The following is an 18773-nucleotide window of genomic DNA, read 5'->3' on the forward strand; positions in this document are numbered from 1 at the left end:
TAGGAAATAAGAGGATTTTACTTTGTTTGTTGCCTTAGATATAAGACAGGAAACAAAAAACTAAGGAAACTTATTTTAATATCTTAGGAAAGTAGTCAAGTGTAGAATGCAGCTGTAAACAGGTCACAGTTTGTAAGAGTTAAGTCAGATGCCCAACTAACTACTAAAGAAAGTTGAATGATAGATGACACGTCAATTACACACTGTCTTTGTAGAGACAATCTGCCCAAAAGTCCATGCTCTTTAAGGAACATAGTAGTGTGGGTCCCATAGATAAAAAACATTCATGTATGTCTTCTGATCTGCTGAAAGTGAAGTCGCTCAGTCGTGTCCAACTCTTTGAGACCCCATGGCCTGTAAGCCTATCAGGCGCCTCTGTCCATGGGCTTCTCCAGGCAGGAATACTGGAGTGGGTTGCCATTTCCTTCTCCAGGGGATCTTCCCAACCCAGGGATTGAACCCGGGTCTCCTGCATTGTAGGCAGATGCGTTACTGTCTGAGCCACCAGGGAAGTCCTCTGATCTGCTGAAAAGGCATGAAATAACTTCAGAATCACACACAAGGAATTCCCTGCCTGTCCAGGGTTTAGAACTCTGTGCTTCCACCACAAGGGGCCTGGGTTCGATCCCTGGTTGGGGAATAATATCCTGCAAGCCACATGGTCAAAAACAGACAAACAAAAAACCAGTATCATGGTGATCTCTGGGGGAACTGGATAGTTTAGAAGACATATCACTGTGTATCTTTTTATATTATTTTTATGTTTGAACCATGTCAATGCCTTACCTCTTAAAAAAACAAATTTAATTACTTTTTAAGTCTATATGCCATTTCTCTAACACTTGTTCCAAGACACAACATACTTACATTTGTAGTTCATGAAGCCAATGTAAAGTTTTTGCCATATTTCGTCCATCATTAAAATGTGGTGTTGGGATCCCATACAAGTTAAATCTATGAAAACTTGATGGGTCATACTTCCGGTTCTTTGCTTCTCCTAAGAAAAGAAAAGGGAAGACTTCTCACTTAAGCAACACAGCTTTATGCAAGAGGCACATGATGTTCTCAGTAACAAGGAATATGCCAGTGGGAGAAAGTAAAATTATAACAGCGCAGGAACTCCAGATTTGGCTACAGATGACAGAGGCAGTCTCCCATGAGAGCTGGGAGACGGTGGAGCAAGAGTTCCTCGTGTAGATACTCGGGAAGTAGAAAAATGATGTAGAGAATGACATACAAATGAAAAATTCAGGCCTCATCAATGTTAAAGAGATTCTGAAGATCAGGGGAAGTGCTGCGGGGCTTTTGGCCCCCAGTGATGCTTTGCACTCTGCTAAGATCTGAGAAGTCAGGCTTTTACTTTTACTGTTTCCCTCCTCACCCCACCCCCCACCTCTCCCAGAGGGAGCCCTGAATCTTGGCCTGGACCACCGGGGAAGCCCTGACAGGCTGGTATTTTAGAGTTGCTCTCACTAAGATTTGCATTACAACCCTCACATTTCCTTATAATCACTTATTGTAGAGACATTTGAAGGGTGATTGAGGGCTGAGAACCCAGCAGGGAGGTCTTTAAGATCTAATACTGTATTTTTTTCAAGTATGATGTGGTATTAGTTCTCTATTTATAGATAAGGAAGTAAGACTGAAACTAGAGGTGAGTTAAAGGTTACTGGACAGAGGAGCCTGGCAGGCTGCAGTCCACGGAGTTGCAGAGAGTCAGACGTGACTGAGCATGCACGCACAGAAAAGGTTATGAAATGATAAGGAAAAAGCTACTCAGTCTCACTAGTAATCCAAATGATGCAAGCAAAAGCAATAGCGTGCAGCCACGATCAGTCTCTCAGCTGAGCAAAAACTAAAGATTGGCAAAGCTCGTCACTGGGGAGGATGCCGGGGATGGGAATCTCACACACAGCAGGCGCCAGGGCTGGCTGGGTGCGACTCGGGGGCGGCCGGGCTCTGAGAGTGAGAGCTTCAGAAACTAGGGCTGAGTCTTAAAGAAGTGAACCATGTTCACAAAGATAGATAAACAATACATTTCTATAACACTGAAAAATACAATATTGGTAACCACACAAGCATAAACACACAAACTCCTCTCTGAATGGCAAAGAAAAACATAAATCAAAGTATCATCTGTGACTGGGGATTTTAGAAGATTTTCATTGTATTTTATACATTTATATGTAGCCTGTATTTTTTTGTTGTTTTCTGGCCACTCTGAGAGGCATGTGGAATCTTAGCCCCCTGAGATGGGATCAAATCCACACCCCTTGCAGTGGAAGCTCGGAATCTTAACCATTGGACTGCCAAGGAAGTCCGTATGCAGCCTGCATTTTATTAAAGAAAATATAACTTTACTAATAATTTAAATTAAGTATACTTAAAGAGGTTGTCATTGAATGGTGTCCTTGACACATTATGTTAAGTAAAAAAATTTAAATGCATATAATGGCAACCCATTCCAGTGTTCTTGCCTGGAGAATCCCAGGGAAGGGGGAGCCTGGTGGGCTTCCGTCTATGGGGTCACACAGAGTCGGACACGACTAAAGTGACTTAGCAGCAGCAGCAGCAGCAGCTTCCCCAAAAGAATGGAGATTACTATCACATTTAACTGAAGACGATAGCTCAGTGGATGGGCTTAGAAAGATGCTTAGTATAACAAGGGTGGTGACTTCTGGTTAATGGGATTTCAGGGTTACCTTTACGTTTTCCCCATTTTTCCATGATATTTACATTCTCAACAATTATTTTACATTTCATAATAAAAAATAAAACACTTTAATTCTCTATAAAAACAGATATTTAAAGGATTGGATTCTATTTCTTTTCAAGAAGCTAGTGAAACTTTTATAAAAATCAAAAAATGAAAATATTTTCAGCCATGTTATAGTCCACGAGAGCTTTACTAAATATAAAAAAAAATATTGGATTGAGAGTTTGGGACTAAAGAGGCAAATTATATATTATATATATTATGGATAAACAACAAGGTCCTACTGTGCAGCACTGGGAAGTATACTCAGTATCCTATAGCAAGACATAGTGAAAAGAACAGACATGTCTATAACTGAATCACTTCGCTGTGCACCACACACTAACAAAACATTATAACTAAACTACACTTCAATATAAATAAATAGTTCAGTTCAGTTCAGTCACTCAGTCGTGTCTGACTCTTTGCAACCCCATGAATCACAACACACCAGGCCTCCCTGTCCATCACCAGCTCCCGGAGTTCACTCAAACTCATGTCCATCGAGTCGGTGATGCCATCCAGCCATCTCATTCTCTGTCGTCCTCTTCTCCTCCCGCCCCCAATCCCTCCCAGCATCAGAGTCTTTTCCAGTGAGTCAACTCGTCGCATGAGGTGGCCAAAGTATTGCAGTTTCAGCTTTAGCATCAGTCCCTCCAATGAACACCCAGGATTGAGCTCCTCTAGAATGGACTGGTTGGATCTCCTTGCAGTCCAAGGGACTCTCAAGAGTCTTCTCCAGCACCACAGTTCAAAAGCATCAATTCTTCGGTGATCAGCTTTCTTCACAGTCCAACTCTCACATCCATACATGACCACTGGAAAAAACACAGCCTTGACTAGATGGACCTTGGTTGGCAAAATAATGTCTCTGCTTTTTAATATGCTATCTAGGTTGGTTATAACTTTCCTTCCAAGGAGTAAGCGTCTTTTAATTTCATGGCTGCAATCAGCATCCGCAGTGATCTTGGAGCCCAAAAATAAAGTCTAACACTGTTTCCACTGTTTCCCCATCTATTTCCCATGAAGTGATGGGACCAGATGCCATGATCTTAGTTTTCTGAATGTTGGGCTTTAAGCCAACCTTTTCACTCTCCTCTTTCACTTTCATTAAGAGGCTTTTGAGTTCCTCTTCACTTTCTGCCATAAGGGTAGTGTCATGTGCATATCTGAGATTATTGATATTTCTCCCAGCAATCTTGATTCCAGCTTGTGCTTCTTCCAGCCCAGCGTTCCTCATGATGTACTCTGCGTATAAGTTAAATAAGCAAGGTGACAATATACATCCTTGACGCACTCCTTTTCCTATTTGGAACCAGTCTGTTGTTCCATGTCCAGTTCTGACTATTGCTTCCTGACCTGCATACAGGCTTCTCAAAAGGCAGGTCAGGTGGTCTGGTATTCCCATCTCTTTCAGAATTTTCCACAGTTTATTGTGATCCACACAGTCAAAGGCTTTGGCATAGTCAATGAAGCAGAAATAGATGTTTTTCTGGAACTCTTTTGCTTTTTCCATGATCCAGCGGATGTTGGCAACTTGATCTCTGGTTCCTCTGTCTTTTCTAAAACCAGCTTGAACATCTGGAAGTTCACGGTTCACGTTTGCTGAAACTTGGCTTGGAGAATTTTGAGTGTTACTTTACTAGAGTGTGAGATGAGTGCAATTGTGCAGTAGTTTGAGCATTCTTTGGCATTCCCTTTCTTTGGGATTGGAATGAAGACTGACCTTTTCCAGTCCTGTGGCCACTGCTGAGTTTTCCAAATTTGCTGGCATATTGAGTGCAGCACTTTCACAGCATCATCTTTCAGGATTTGAAATAGCTCAACTGGAATTCCATCACCTCCACTAGCTTTGTTCGTAGTGATGCTTCCTAAGGCCCACTTGACTTCACATTCCAGGATGTCTGGCTCCAGGTGAGTGATCACACCATCATGATCATCTGAGTCGTGAAGATCTCTTTTGTACAGTTCTTCTATGTATTCTTGCCACCTCTTCTTAGTATCTTCCGCATTTCAGGTGTCTCCTAAAAGGTTGTCTCTATATATATTCATTGATACGGTTCTTTTAAAAACAGTTAAACGGCATTGGATTAGCCAGTGCTATTGATGCTAAACTTTTTCCAAAAAGGAATAAAATATTTTCACAAGAAATAGACAGAGGGACGGCTGAATAAAGGCAAAAGACTAGAGGGAGGAAAAGGAGAGAGGGCCGGGATAGCAGGGGTGCAACGGGCAGGAGAGAGTCCTTCGGAGGCCAGGAGATGGGGCGGGGCGGGAGGGTGGAGCCCACCCAGGGTCCGGGGTCCTTGTTAACGACCCACAGAAACCAAGAGAAGCCGCACGTGGAGCAGAGGGCCTGGGAGACAGCCCCAGCTGTTGGTGAGGTCCAGGAGGAAGAGGGTCCGAGGGCCGTGGGGAGAAACGTAAGACAGAGAGGGGGGCCCCTACCACCCTGAAGGGCGAGTTTCGCTTCTTACTAAGGTTGACCAGTTGGTGAATCCGGCTCAACCCATCCATTCTCTTAGGACATGAGAGTGTGTCCAGTTGCTCAGTTGTGTTCCCCTCTTTGCAGTCCCCTGGACTGGAGCCCACCAGGCTCCTCTGTCCATGGGATTTCCCAGGCAGGAATACTGGAGTGGGCTGCCATGCCTTTCTCCATTCTCAGGATGTGTATTAGAGTCTAATTCTCAATCCTCTGTTAGATCAAAATTCTACTTAGCTCACACAGGTCAACAATTCACTTGTAACTTACAGCACTTAAACATCCGATGCCTTTTGGTTATGCTATAGAATAATTCTAGTAACGCAAGCTAAGTTGCTTCAGTCGTGTCTGACTCTTTGTGACCGTGTGGACTAGGGCCCACCAGGCTCCTCCATCCATGGGATTTCTCAGGTAAGAATACTGGAGTGGGTTGCCATTTCCCCCTCCAGGGATCTTCCCGACCCAGGGATTGAACCCACATCTCTTATGTCTCCAGCATTGGCAGGCAGATTCTTTACCACTATCGCCACCTGGGAAGCCCCAGTCCTAATAATAAGCTACTTTTGGTCACAATCACTTAATAGTAACACTACTGTTACTACTAATAATAATAGTTACTGAGCCCTAACTATGTTCCAGGCACCATGCTTGGCATTTTGCAGGCACTCACTTCTTCAGCACAACATTATCATCCCTACCTATTTAAAAAATTTAAAATAGATGATGATAAGTAAAATATTCAAGGTCTAAAAGATAATCAATGGTAAGCAATGCCTTAAACTTGATGATCTGAAAATTTCTGCACTTGACCAGTAACTAATATTCCTCATATAAAGTGAAGCACTTAGAATAATCTTGATATTTGAATAAGAATGGCATTTTTTAAAGCCTAAATCCACTCACACAAGATTAATTCCAGGAGTTGGTGATGGACAGGGAGGCCTGGTGTGCTGTGATTTGTGGGGTCGCAGAGTCGGACACTACTGAGCAACTGAACTGAACATTTAATCTTAACTGCTTCTTTTCGTTGCTTTAATGATAGATACTTTCATACATTTTATAAGGGTGTACGTTCCCAGCTATCAGGGTTTATAACCTTACAAGTTGGGCTTCCCAGATGTCGCTAGTGATAAAGAACCCACCTGCCAATGCAGGAGACAAAATGAGACGTGGGTTCAATCCCTGGGTCAGAAGATCCCCTGGAGGAGTGCATGGCGTCTCACTCCGGCCTTCTCGCCTGGAGAATCTCCATGGACAGAGGAACTTGGCAGGCCCCAGTCCATGGGGTCACACAGAGTCGGAAAGGACTGAAGTGACTTAGCGTGCATTACTAGAATTATTCTACGGCACAACCAGGCATTTCATCTTCAAGCTCATCATCTCCTATCCCTCTTCACAAGTCTGAGTGTCATATTCTCAGGTCTGGTTTACGCTGGAGGAAACTTACCCACAAAATAATCATTGTGAGACACGATATACAGATCGTGGCCTGCCTGCGCGTCTTTAGACACCTCTTCATAGGGTTTCGGTGGATTCACCATATCTCTAGCGGACGTTTCTAAAGAAAGAATGAATGAAATCAGTTTTAAGATACTTTTCATCTCTTTGTAACATTTAAATTGACAAACAAGGTGTGCTGACTGCACAAGCTACAGGGGCACAGTGCCAGCACACAAAGAGGCTGGCCGCCAGAGATAGGAATAGCCCAGGTGTTATTCCTCAGGGACCCCCGCTTGAAGAGGCTCCCTCCCTAGAGTTCTGAAGAATGTTAACCGCTTTGGTCATCCTGAGCCACATGCCAAGCCCAATTACTTTCCCAGTTTTGAGAATCTCAGGATAATTTTTATTTTCGTTTGCTCCAGACTTCCAAGATGATCTAGGCAAATCTGAATCACAAATCAGCTTCACAAGCCCTGGTGTCCTGTGGGGATGCCTTGATGCAAATTTTGGCAGCTATAGACTACAGCGCACATCCTGAATCTGTAGCTGCGAATATCCACCTTTGAACTGGCCCAAGGTGCCAGGGAAATCACTGGCATCGGGAAGAAACTCTTCTTCCTTCTGGCCCCAAACCTAGAGCTAGAAGGTCTTTGTTGAATAGCTGCTTGCCCAGGACTGGTAGTTCCTGGCTTTATATACAGCAAATTATTTTGTCTTTATTGTTTTCTGTAATGATTTTTAAATATAATTCCATTTACAGTTTTCTCTTTGTACCTAACAACATACATTGAGGCATTTTCTTTCTTTTGGACTGTATGCCAAGAACTGGGGTCTGTAAACAAACCATTAAGAATGTTGGAAGGTGGTCCTGCTCAGAATAATCCTGTAATGCAGTGCTTCTCTTTTGATGTAGGAACCATTACACCTATGAACACACATACACGTGTTCTGGAGCATTCCGTCTATTACATATATAAATGAATACTTTTCATATTAAATGAACTAATCCTAGATAGCAGTTATGATATAACTTGGGTAATTCTGTAATGTTCTGTCTGCTTAAGTACAATTTTTTAATCCTATTTAAAAGAAAAAAGATATCTTGCCTCTTCTAAAATACATTTTTAATATTTCAAATATTAACAGATTTTAACTTTATATGTGATACAATAAAGTACAACTGCAGATTTTGCCTTCCAAGACAAAGGCATAGTTTATCTCCAGAACAGATACGACTATGTGAATGAAAAACACCATAATGGACCTTTTGGTAAGAAAGATAAGGTTCCTGGAGCAAAGCCTCAGCCGGTGCAGAAAGACAAAGAGAGAAACCCCTCTCTCAGCAGGATGATAAAAAGACAGAGTTTGAGGTCCCCTGCAATGATTCTGGAGGGGGAGGGGGAGGGACCTAAAAAGGCAGAAAGTGGGGTTTACAGGACAGTACCCAAGGGGGCAGGAGGCGGGGAGGCAGAGGAGAAACAGCCGTGACTGACGGCGAGTCACCGCGGAAACACATGCGCCACCCCCTCTCCAGATGCGAGAGAAGGCTGCGCGGACGCTGCCTGCTCGCTTGGTGCACACGTCGTGGACCGGGGCGAATGAGTGTCCCGGGCAGCGTTCAGCGAACTCGTCTGTTCCGTGCTCTATTGGGTGAAACCGAGTTTCGTAAGAGTTGAGAGTTATAGGCAGACCTTGGGAACAGACAAGGGCGAGGGGTCTGGGGGAGGGAAGCATTCTGGATTAGCAGATGCGAGCTGTTACAACAGGATAGATAAGGAACAAAGTCCTGTTGCGTGGCACAGGCAACGCTATCCAATCTCCTGGGATAAACCACAATGGAAAAGAATACAGAAAAGGATGGATATACATGCATAACTCAATCAGTTTGCTGTACAGAGGCGAATCAACAGAACATTTGTACATTAACTGTTCTTCAATTTAAAAAGAATTTTTTTAAAAAGAGTTGAGAGTTACGAGCATATCGGAGGCCTTGGTGGAAATAAAACCCATCAGTAGGTGCCCGGGGGAAGGATTGCAGCCTCACAGCTGGTCCCAGCATCAGCCTTCTGAGCCTGTTTCCTGTATCTGCACCTTCTCTACTCTGCACCCTGAACCTCCCCTCCAAACCCTGAACTCACGGCCTGAACACACGGCCTTGACACACTCGCAGGCCTCTGGGTCTGAGAGTAACTTTCTTGCTATGATCCTGTCTTTCATTCTTGACATCATCTGCTCCCGCACTAAATAAACCCCAACAGGATACTGAATCCCATTTTCTAAGAAAACATTTTATCACTCCCTCCCACCCCTTATGTTCACTACCTCTGACGATTGCCGTCCCAAATGTCGTATTGAGTATGTCCAGGCCTTTAGGCAATCCCGGTGTCTGATCATGAGATTTTCCTAATGGTGCCCGTTGATTGCTAAAATATACTGACTCCTTTTTATCTTTCATTTTCTGTTGAAACGTTGTTATAGGCTGTGGGTTGATCAATACCTTTGCCTGAAGAAGTCATACAAAGCAAAGATGTAACAACCAAAAAAGAAAGAAATCTGAACATTGAAACTCAACACCAGGGGGAAGAGAATATGATAGTGAAAAAGCATTTCATGATTGTTGCCTTGGCTCACCTTCAAACCCACCATCAGATTGGGACTATGCAGCTTAGACACGTCAAAACGTGACTTTTCACTGAGGCTAAAGTGTTTACGAGGGCAACTCCCTGGTTCCGCAGCTCAAATATTCCAGCACAAGAGCCACAAGAGCCCCACAGGCGCCCTGCAGGTGCAAGAGCCGGCCCTCTGCCCCTGGACTGTCCGTTCAGTCCAGAGCAGATAACACTGAGACCCCGCGTTCACACATGCGCTGACGTCTCCAGCAGCGGCACCCAGCCTCTGTCCTCGCCGTGCTTTAGGGAACCTTGACAGCACCTCTCTTTACCATGAAAGTGAAAGCGTTAGTGCTAAGTCATGCCCGACTCTTTGCAACCCCATGGACTGTATAGTCCATGGCATTCTCCAGGCCAGAATACTGGAGTGGGTATCCTTTCCCTTCTCCAGGGGATCTTCGCAACCCAGGGATTGAACACAGGTGTCCCACATTGCCGGAGGATTCTGTACCAGCTGAGCCACCAGGGAAGCCAAGAGTACTGGAGTGGGTAGCCTATCCCTTCTCCAGAGGATCTTCCCGACCCAGGAATTGTTCTCCAAGGAATCTTCCTGACCCAGGAATCGAACTGGGGTCTCCTGCATTGCAGGCGGATTCTTTACCGGCTGAGCTATCAGGGAGGCCCACCCCTTTTTACTGTGGGAAGATGAAGTGCAGCTCAGCTTGTGTCCTCCAAGGGGACAATAAGCAGTCTGGGGCTTACAGCACCGTTGACTTTCCCACACTCACTGTCTTGCCTACTGCTGCTTGGATTTTTTCATTGAGAGTGGGAAGGAGGTTGGAAGTGATGATTTCACTAACATCACTAACCCTTGGAAGTGAATAACATACAAGGAAAAACAGAAAAGAAGTTACCGGTATTGAAATTTTCGATCTTATTCCGTGTGTCAAGGAAGGTGCGATTTGGGGATCATTTGCTCTGCCGTAAAATACTCTTTCGGCTCCAGCAGGTGGATATCTGAAGTTGAAAAATTTTTTTGCCTCCGGTGGGGTCATTAGCTGTCAATAGTGAGAGAAGAAAATAGAATCGTCAAGTATAGTTGGTTGATATCAGCAAGACTTATCTATACCAATCAACGAACATCTTTCATTACATGAGTATAACAAGTACCTGGGGAACTCCAGCACCCAATAATAAAACATCTTGAAGGTTTTTTAATGGAAATAAACAACATATTTTTAAAGTTATATTTAGCTGCAGCAGCATGGATAGACCTAGAGATTATCACACTGAGTAAGTCAGACAAAGACAGATATCATGATATGCCTTATATCTAGAAAATATCACACTAGATTATCACCCTGAGTGAAGTATGTCGGACAGAAAAAGACAGATATGATAAGCCTTATATCTGAAATCTAGAAAAACGATAAAAATGAACTTATCTACAAAGCAGAGATAGAGTCGCAGATGTAGAATTATGGTTACCAAAGGGTAAAGGAGGCGGAAGATAAATTAGGAGTTTGGGATTAACATGTACACACTGCTACACATAAAACAGGTAACTAGTAAGAACCTGCTTATAGCACAGGGAACTCTACCTTCATGGGGAAAGAACCTAAAAAAGAGTGGATATAGGTGTATATATATATATATATTATATATATATATATAATGTATATATATATAATGTATGTATATATATATTATATATATATATATATATAAATGATTCACTTTGCTATATTCCTGAAACTAACAGAACATCATAGATCAGCTATACTCCAATAAAAATAAGTCATATTTAGAAAACAACCAGGAAGTATTTAGGTTAGGAAGAATACCATAAAAGACTATTTCCAATCTAAATAAATGGAAAACTCCAGTAGTTTTCATAGAGCTGGAAATCGTAAGCCTGGGATTTTCATTTCCTAATTCAAACTCAACAGAAGGTCTTCAGTTCAGTTCAGTCGCTCAGTCGTGTCTGACTCTTTGCAACCCCATAAATCACAGCACGCCAGGCCTCCCTGTCCATCACCAACTCCCGGAGTTCACTCAAACTCATGTCCATCAAGTCGGTGATGCCATCCAGCCATCTCATTCTCTGTTGTCCCCTTTTCCTCCCACCCCCAATCCCTCCTAGCATCAGACTCTTTTCCAGTGAGTCAACTCGTCGCATGAGGTGGCCAAAGTATTGGAGCTTCAGCTTTACCATCAGTCCATATAGTAAAAAAAAAAAAAAAAAAAATCCAAATGGACCACATTAAAGCTATACAACTCTCATAAGGAATGTTGAATGTTGTTTATCTTCAGTTCAATTCAGCTCAAGTCGCTCAGTCGTGTCCGACTCTTTGCAACCCCATGAATCACAGCACGCCAGGCCTCCCTGTCCATCACCAACTCCTGGAGTTCACTAACTCATGTCCTTCGAGTCGGTGATGCCATCCAGCCATCTCATTCTCTGTCGTCCCCTTCTCCTCCTGCCCCCAATCTCTCCCAGCATCAGTCTTTTCCAATGAGTCAACTCGTCACATGAGGTGGCCAAAGTATTGGAGCTTCAGCTTTAGCATTAGTCCTTCCAATGAACACCCAGGACTGATCTCCTTTAGAATGGATTGGTTGGATCTCCTTGTGCACACAAATGCATATTGAAAACACTCACCCTGGGAAGTTTTTCAGTCAAGCAGTTTGCAACTCTGTATCCAATGGGAAGAACTTTCCCTGCCTAAGGAGAGAAAAGCAGTAATTGGTCATTATGAAGGTACAGGGAGAGTACTTTGAAGAAAGGAATGTATTTCCAATTTGGCCTATGATTCTAACACTTCAACTACTTAACACAATTAAGAAAAAACAGGAAAAACAAATACCAGATCTAAAACCATCCTGATGTATAATACAAACATTAGATACTGCGTACATTTTAAGTTTGCCTTTTTTTTTTTTACAGTTTATGAACTCTCAACTTGCTTAGGGATTCCGCTTTCAGAAATATCTTGTCATCATTCACGGGTTAATTATCAACGATCCTGTTATCATCAGTTCAGTGGGACTGTGACCAAATTCAAGGTAAATACAAACGACAAGCATTTCTGAGTGTGCATGCGTGTGTTTGCATTATGGCTGTATTTCTGCCAACACCCTAGCTTTTGATATATGAGAACGTGTCCCCCCGGGCCAAGCTCCTTCTGTGAATGGTCCGAACCTCACTTGGCTTTGTTCACTTATTTCTAATCTGGGTCTTATCTATCCTTCTCTTGCCCAAGCAAAGATTATAACTGCTCATTCCCAGCCATGCATCTCATATCTATTTCCCCTTTATCATTTCAAGGCAGCTGATAGCTATTTTTGCAAAGTATAAGTTTCTCTTTAAAAAACCGAGAGAAAGAAACTTCCCCTAAGAGTGTTCTAGGTCTCTGGAGGGGGCTGGGGATGATCGGTGAAAAGAAGAGAGGCTGAGAGTTGGGTGGAGGGATGACTGTACAGGCGTTGGCAGGGGCAGACCGATTGGATAAATGAGGGATGGCTGGGTGACAACACAGACAGATGGATACAGATGAATAGCTGGAAGATTTTTATTATGATGAACGTTAACTGCAGAATTCCTCTTCGAGAGAGAACCAACAAAGATTAAGAGAGTATCTTGATGACATTGAAGTACAAAAGAGATTGCCCACAGACATGCTCAGACAGAGAATTTAACTGCTTTGCCAAAGAATGGGGCTTCCCTTGTGGCTCAGTGGTTAAGAATTTGCCTGCCAATGCAGGAAAGGCAGAGTCTATCCCTGGGTCAGAAAAAGCCCTGGAGAAGGAAATGGCAACTCACTCTAGTATTCTTGCCTGGCGGGCTACAGTCCATGGGGTTGCAGAAGGGTCGGACACACCTGAGCGACTGACATCAACAGCAACAAATGGAAGCAAACAGGGACTCCTGATGGGACAGACTAAGGAAGGGTTAGGGGAGGTGATTAGCAAGACTGAGAGGAGACTTGCCTGATGGCCCACTGGTGAGGGCTCTGTGCTCCCAATGTAGGGGCACAAGTGTGATCCCTTGTTGCGACACTAAGATCCTTCATGCTGCATGGTATGGCAAAAAAAAATAGGAAGAAAGAAAAGAAAAGTTGAGCGAAAAGTGAGCGGAGGGAAAGATGAAACAGTGAGGTCAGAGGCCAGGAACCCAGGATGAGAGCTGGCCAGTGACATGCAGCCCAGCCTTAACGCCAGACCTGGAGTAAATTCTACTTGTAACTGCACAAAGCGGGAAGAGTCCTGTGTGAAAAAGGAGAGGGACTGTGCTCCAACTTGAGCTGAACAGGGTGGGAAAAGAGAGGAGAAACGTGACCTTTTGCATTTCCTTTAATTTTGAGATACAAGTAAGTTTTTAATTTAGCTGGGAATGATCAGAAATCCCAGAGGTATCAGGGAACATAAAGTTTCTCTTACTATACATGTTATATAAGTGCCAACCATTATTTTAAATATTTAATGGAAAGATTACTTCATAAAGCTGGGGATACCAGGGCAGCTACTCCCCAGATGACAGACGACTAGAGAGACAGAAGGAAGAATGGGTGGACTGACAGGTCCATCCGTCCGTGGCCTGAGTCTGCCTGTCCCTCATCCACCTCCCTTCGAGAGTTTGACAGCAGATGTTCCAGGTTTCCATCATGCAAGCATTTTATTGGACAGAAATACCCTCGATATTCTTCCCAGAGTTGCCCACTTGGAAAGCAGTTTGACTCCAAATCAGTAGCTATAATCAGGTTTGGATGTCCTCAGGTCGTTTGATCGGGGGTACAAAGATGGAAGCCATCATACCTGATTTCCGTCTGCGGAGTCATCATGATACATGTGTCCATCTCCTCCAGTCACAGAGCTCTTCTTATTTCAGTTATTCTCAAGGATGCCTGCTCATCAGTTTGAGGTATGAAGGATGCAGAAGTCGCCACCCCCAAATATGCCTCATTGGCATAAGGATTATATTGAACTGATTAATAAATAGCAGACATGAGAGCAGCTCTGAAAATGGAGTAGAAGTTGCCCTTTTGTAAGGATTGCATGCATTTTACAAAAGACATCACTTGTAAACATGTCTCCTTCTCTGTATGAGGAAGAGAAGTTTGAATCTAAATGTCCAGAAACTCTTATCAGTAGAGAAGATACCAATGTAAACTGTATAATAAACCTTACCCTTGCTTACCACGCTTTCCCTGGTAACCTGCTATAGCTGGCCTTCTTTTTGCACCAATTTTTTTTCATAGTTACATGAGCTTTTTTAAAAAAATTGAAGTATAGTTGATTTACAATGTAGTGTTAATTTCTGCTGTACAGCCAAATGACTGAGTTATACATATATATTAAAATATTATTTTCCATTATGCTTTATCACAGGATACTGAATATAGTTCTCTGCTAACATCATTTTTTGTCTTTAGCTAAATGGTACTTAAAGTGGTAGCTTGAGCCATCTTGGGGTTGCTCAGTTTTCCTGGGTTTTTTCCGTGTACATATGAGATATACATGTTAATAAATATGCTTGTTTTTCTCTTGTTAATGTCTTTCATCACAGAAGGTTCTAGCCTAGAACTCGGAAAGGTAGAAGGAAAATTATTTTCCCTTCCCTATTGTTTCTCTGTCAAGTTCCAAGACATGAATATACTCTTTTCTTCATGGCCTACACTTTGAATCTGTGTATTTGAACGAATCCCAAACATACTCCCCAAGTTTGGTGAAAATCTGTTGTGTAATTTTTAATGTGGTGCAGTAAGAGATGAATAAAATGAACTTTTGTCTTAATTGTATAAACTGCTAAATATACAACAATAGGCAAATGGTTAAATAAACTATGTCACTTTCAAATGATATGCGATCATGGAATGGTTTAGAATCATGTATATAAACCGTTTTAAATGTTCATGAGACAACATGAATTTCAAAGAGACATGAATCTGTATCACACAGATCACAGAATCGCATCTCTGTTGGCAACGCGCACATAACACGGAGACAAAAAGCTGTGAGCTGCGATCGCCATTTCTGAGTGGTGACTTTTGTTGTTCAGTCACTCAGTCGTGTCTGACTTTGCAACCCCCGTGGACTGCAGCACGCCAGGCCCCTGTGTCCTTCACGATCTCCCGGAGTTTGCTCCAATTCATGTCCACTGAGTTGGTGATGCTATCTAGCCACCTCACCCTTTGTCGTCCCCTTCCCCTTTTGCTTTCAATCTTTCCCTCCAACAGGGTCGTTTCCAGTGTGTCAGTTCTTCACATCAGGTGGCCAAAATACTGGAGTTTCAGCTTCAGCATCAGTCCTTAAAATGAACACCCAGGACTGATCTCCTTTAGGATGGACTGGTTGGATCTCCTTGCAGTCCAAGGGACTTCCGAGAGTCTTCTCCAACACCACAATTCGAAAGTATCAGTTATTCGGTGCTCAGCCTTCTTTATGGTCCAACTCTCACATCCATTCGTGACTATTGGAAAAACCATAGCTTTGACTAGACGGACCTTTGTCAGCAAAGTGAGGTCTCTGTTTTTAATACACTGTCTGGATTTGTCAGAGCTTTCCTTTTAAGGAGCAAGTGTCTTCATTCCATGGCTTCATTTCATGGTGAACTTACACGTGCTTTTATTTTTTCCTGTGTTGTTTTCTCAATATTTTACTATGTATTTCTTTATTAAGCAAAAGAAAGCAGTGAGGGGTTATCAAAAAGTCTATAAACAATATGAAATAGAAGGGAAACAGCTACAAGAGCACTAGAAATAAAAATGAGCATCAGGTGTATGCAGAACCAGGGCAGAACGCAGGCGCAAGGCCTTCCCTGGTGGTTCCGTGTTTGCGAATCCACCTGCCAATGCCGGGGACACGGATTGGAGCCCTGGCTCAGGAAGATCCCACGCGCCTCGGAGCGGCCGACCCGGGCACCTCAGCTGTGCAGCCACATGCCCAGGACCCGAGCTCCCGGCGAGGAGGTGCACCGCGGCCAGAGAGCAGCCCTGCTCACTGCAGGCAGAGAACACCTTCGTGCAGCCACGGAGACCCGGGGCAGCCAAAAACAAACGGAAAAATCAGGGGCAGCTGTGATGGCCCCCTCCCCAGTGACCCCCCCAACCTGAGAAATGGGACAATGACCCACTTTGAGACGCTCCCTTTGGCCTCCAGGGCATTCGCTTTCATGTCTAGGAGATGTCTTTCATTGCATCCTCCAATCCTCTGCTGAATGTTTATTTAGACTATCCAAATACCTTATACTATGCTCTAAATTGTTCTTCCTTCTTCCTTGGCTGTTCTTTTAAAAGCTCCAATCTTGTCTTACAAGTGCAACCTCTTTTATTTCTGGAGTAACTTTCCTGTGGGCTTACCTTTTCCCTGTTCCGTCTGGGTTTTCTGTTTGCTTGTTTTGGCCCCTCCCTTCAAGCTGGCCTCTGATCCTCACCCAGCTTAGGCTCCCCAGAGATGGATGTGTTATAGGGCTTGTTGAGTCTTGGACTGTGCTGTAAACTGATCAGATGATGAGGCTGCCTTTATCTCAGTAGAGTCCCCAGTGTCTTTTTTTTCCTCTAGATTTTCAGAATGTCCAGAGAACAGTAACAGTGGTAATCCGATTGTAAAGCACAGCATCTATGTTGGACGCTGTTCTCAGGGCTTCCTGTGTGTTAGTTCACTTCAGGATGATTTCCAGGAGGTAGGTGCTATTATCATCCCCGTCGTGAGCAAATGGAGGCACGGGGAGGCTGAGCGACAGGGTGACACGGCTCACATACCGGCAGATATCTGAACCCAAGCAGGTCTCTCCTCCGATCCGCGATGCCGCGTCTCTCCGCCCTGCCTGCTGCTGAGAGGCTGGTCTCCACCCTGCCTCTGGCCGTCGGGGATGCGCTGGGGAAACCGCACGACAGAAGGTGCACATTTCCTTTCCAGCCCCTGCCTTATCTTCAGCTTGGTGTCTTTTGATTCCAAAAACCACTTTGGGAAAATGAATCCATGGTTCCGGTAGAAGGGAGCACTAGCCGGTGCGGAGAGGTGGGAGCTGAGGTAGACGCGGGGCGGAGGAGGGGACCAGAATCCCAGCCGCAGCGAATGCGGACTTCCATCCGGTCCTCCTTCAGTGTTCAGATCCAAGCTTTCCTATTTCTGATTACGCGGGCTGAGCTCTCCGGGCTTTTTCCGGGCAAATAAGATCATTTCAGGTAGAAATGACTTCCCAATTCCTGGCAGATTTCACCTCCGCATGCAAAATCAGTGGCCGTATCGCCACCTTCCTATTTTCCAAAACAAGCCGATAATTTTAAAACTGCTGTCTCCTCTTTTATTTTCTTTTTCCTTGTGGTTTATTATCTTAAAAAAATATACGACAGGCCACAAAACTCAGAAAATTATTTACTGTGAAGACTTCATTCAAACAGCACCAGTGGCCCCAGTGCTGTCCTTCTCAGCAAAGGGAGCAAACCCAGGGTCTCAGAGTGATGACTGGTTGGTTCGTTCCTCTGAGAAGCAGGAGAACATCTGTGGCAGATCAAGGAGGGGTGCAGGGTGGGAAGGGGGGTGTCAGACTGTCCCCTGTGAAGGGAGGCCATGGGGAGGCGTTAGGAAAGAAGAGCCCTGGATCACAGCACGGCTCTGGGAACACTCGGGGAGGCCAGGGTGTGGCCCCTGAGACGGTGCCAGGGGTCTGCGTTGGGCAAACTGGCTCGGATCTAGGGTCCCTGCCATGCTGTGTCACTGGGAGCGCAGCCTGCAGAAGGAACGCCGCAGGCCACCCAGGGCAGCGGGCGAGGCGGTCAGCTGGCCCCCCTACCCCTGCGCCCCCTGCCCGTCAGGCCCCCAGGGGGTCAGGCCCTGGTGTCTGGTGCCCAGCACACACGCACGGCCTCCTCTGTCTTCTGTGGTTGGGAACGGTTCCTAATGTTCTCTTGACCTTTGTGACCTTGACATTTTTTGAGTGTAGGCCAGTTATTCTGTTCGTGGTGCCTCAGTTTGAGTTTGACTAGTGTTCGCTGATGATTAAAGTCGTACATGTTTGTCAGGGACATCACAGAAAGAATGCTGTGCTTTTCCTCAGGGAGCAAACACGGTCAATTTGTCCGCTAAGTAAAGCCTGCTAGGTTTCTCCTAGGTAAAGTTTGTCATCAATAATTATCCTATAGAACGGATTAACAACAAGGCCCGACTGTACAGCACAGGGAACTGTATTCAATGTCCTGTGATGACCCACAATGGAAGAGAATATAAAGAGGATTGCATGCATTTATAACTGAGTGACTTTGCGATAAAGCAGAAATTAACACACTATAGTATAGTGAGTCAACTATACTACAAATAAAAAATAATATTCTTTGTAAAATCCAGTCCCTCACTAAACTTGGCCCCGCCACACGGCATGCGGGATCCTAGTTCCCCAACCAGGGACCGAACTGCCCCCTCGCCAGCTCATCCGGCCACCCCTGCAGTGGAAGGGCAGCTTCTTAACCACTGGATCGCCAGGGAAGTC

The 18773-nt window shown here is 44.4% G+C and overlaps 1 protein-coding gene across 1 annotated transcript in view; it reads right to left on the minus strand.

The window, feature by feature from the left end:
• The window catches only part of EFHB (EF-hand domain family member B), a 60634-nt gene that overhangs the window by 33342 nt on the left and 8519 nt on the right, over positions 1–18773 (minus strand). The window contains exons 2-6 of the mRNA XM_055417111.2: positions 11949–12011; positions 10201–10344; positions 9000–9180; positions 6685–6795; positions 868–997 (exon numbers count right to left, since the gene is read on the minus strand). Of these exons, the coding sequence (XP_055273086.2) occupies positions 868–997; positions 6685–6795; positions 9000–9180; positions 10201–10344; positions 11949–12011 (629 nt within the window). The remainder of the gene's footprint in view (positions 1–867; positions 998–6684; positions 6796–8999; positions 9181–10200; positions 10345–11948; positions 12012–18773) is intronic.

The sequence above is a fragment of the Moschus berezovskii genome, chromosome 1, assembly GCF_049115385.1.
Source record: "Moschus berezovskii isolate FMDL1 chromosome 1, NW_MosBer_1.0, whole genome shotgun sequence".
In the NCBI taxonomy this organism is placed as follows: domain Eukaryota; kingdom Metazoa; phylum Chordata; class Mammalia; order Artiodactyla; family Moschidae; genus Moschus; species Moschus berezovskii.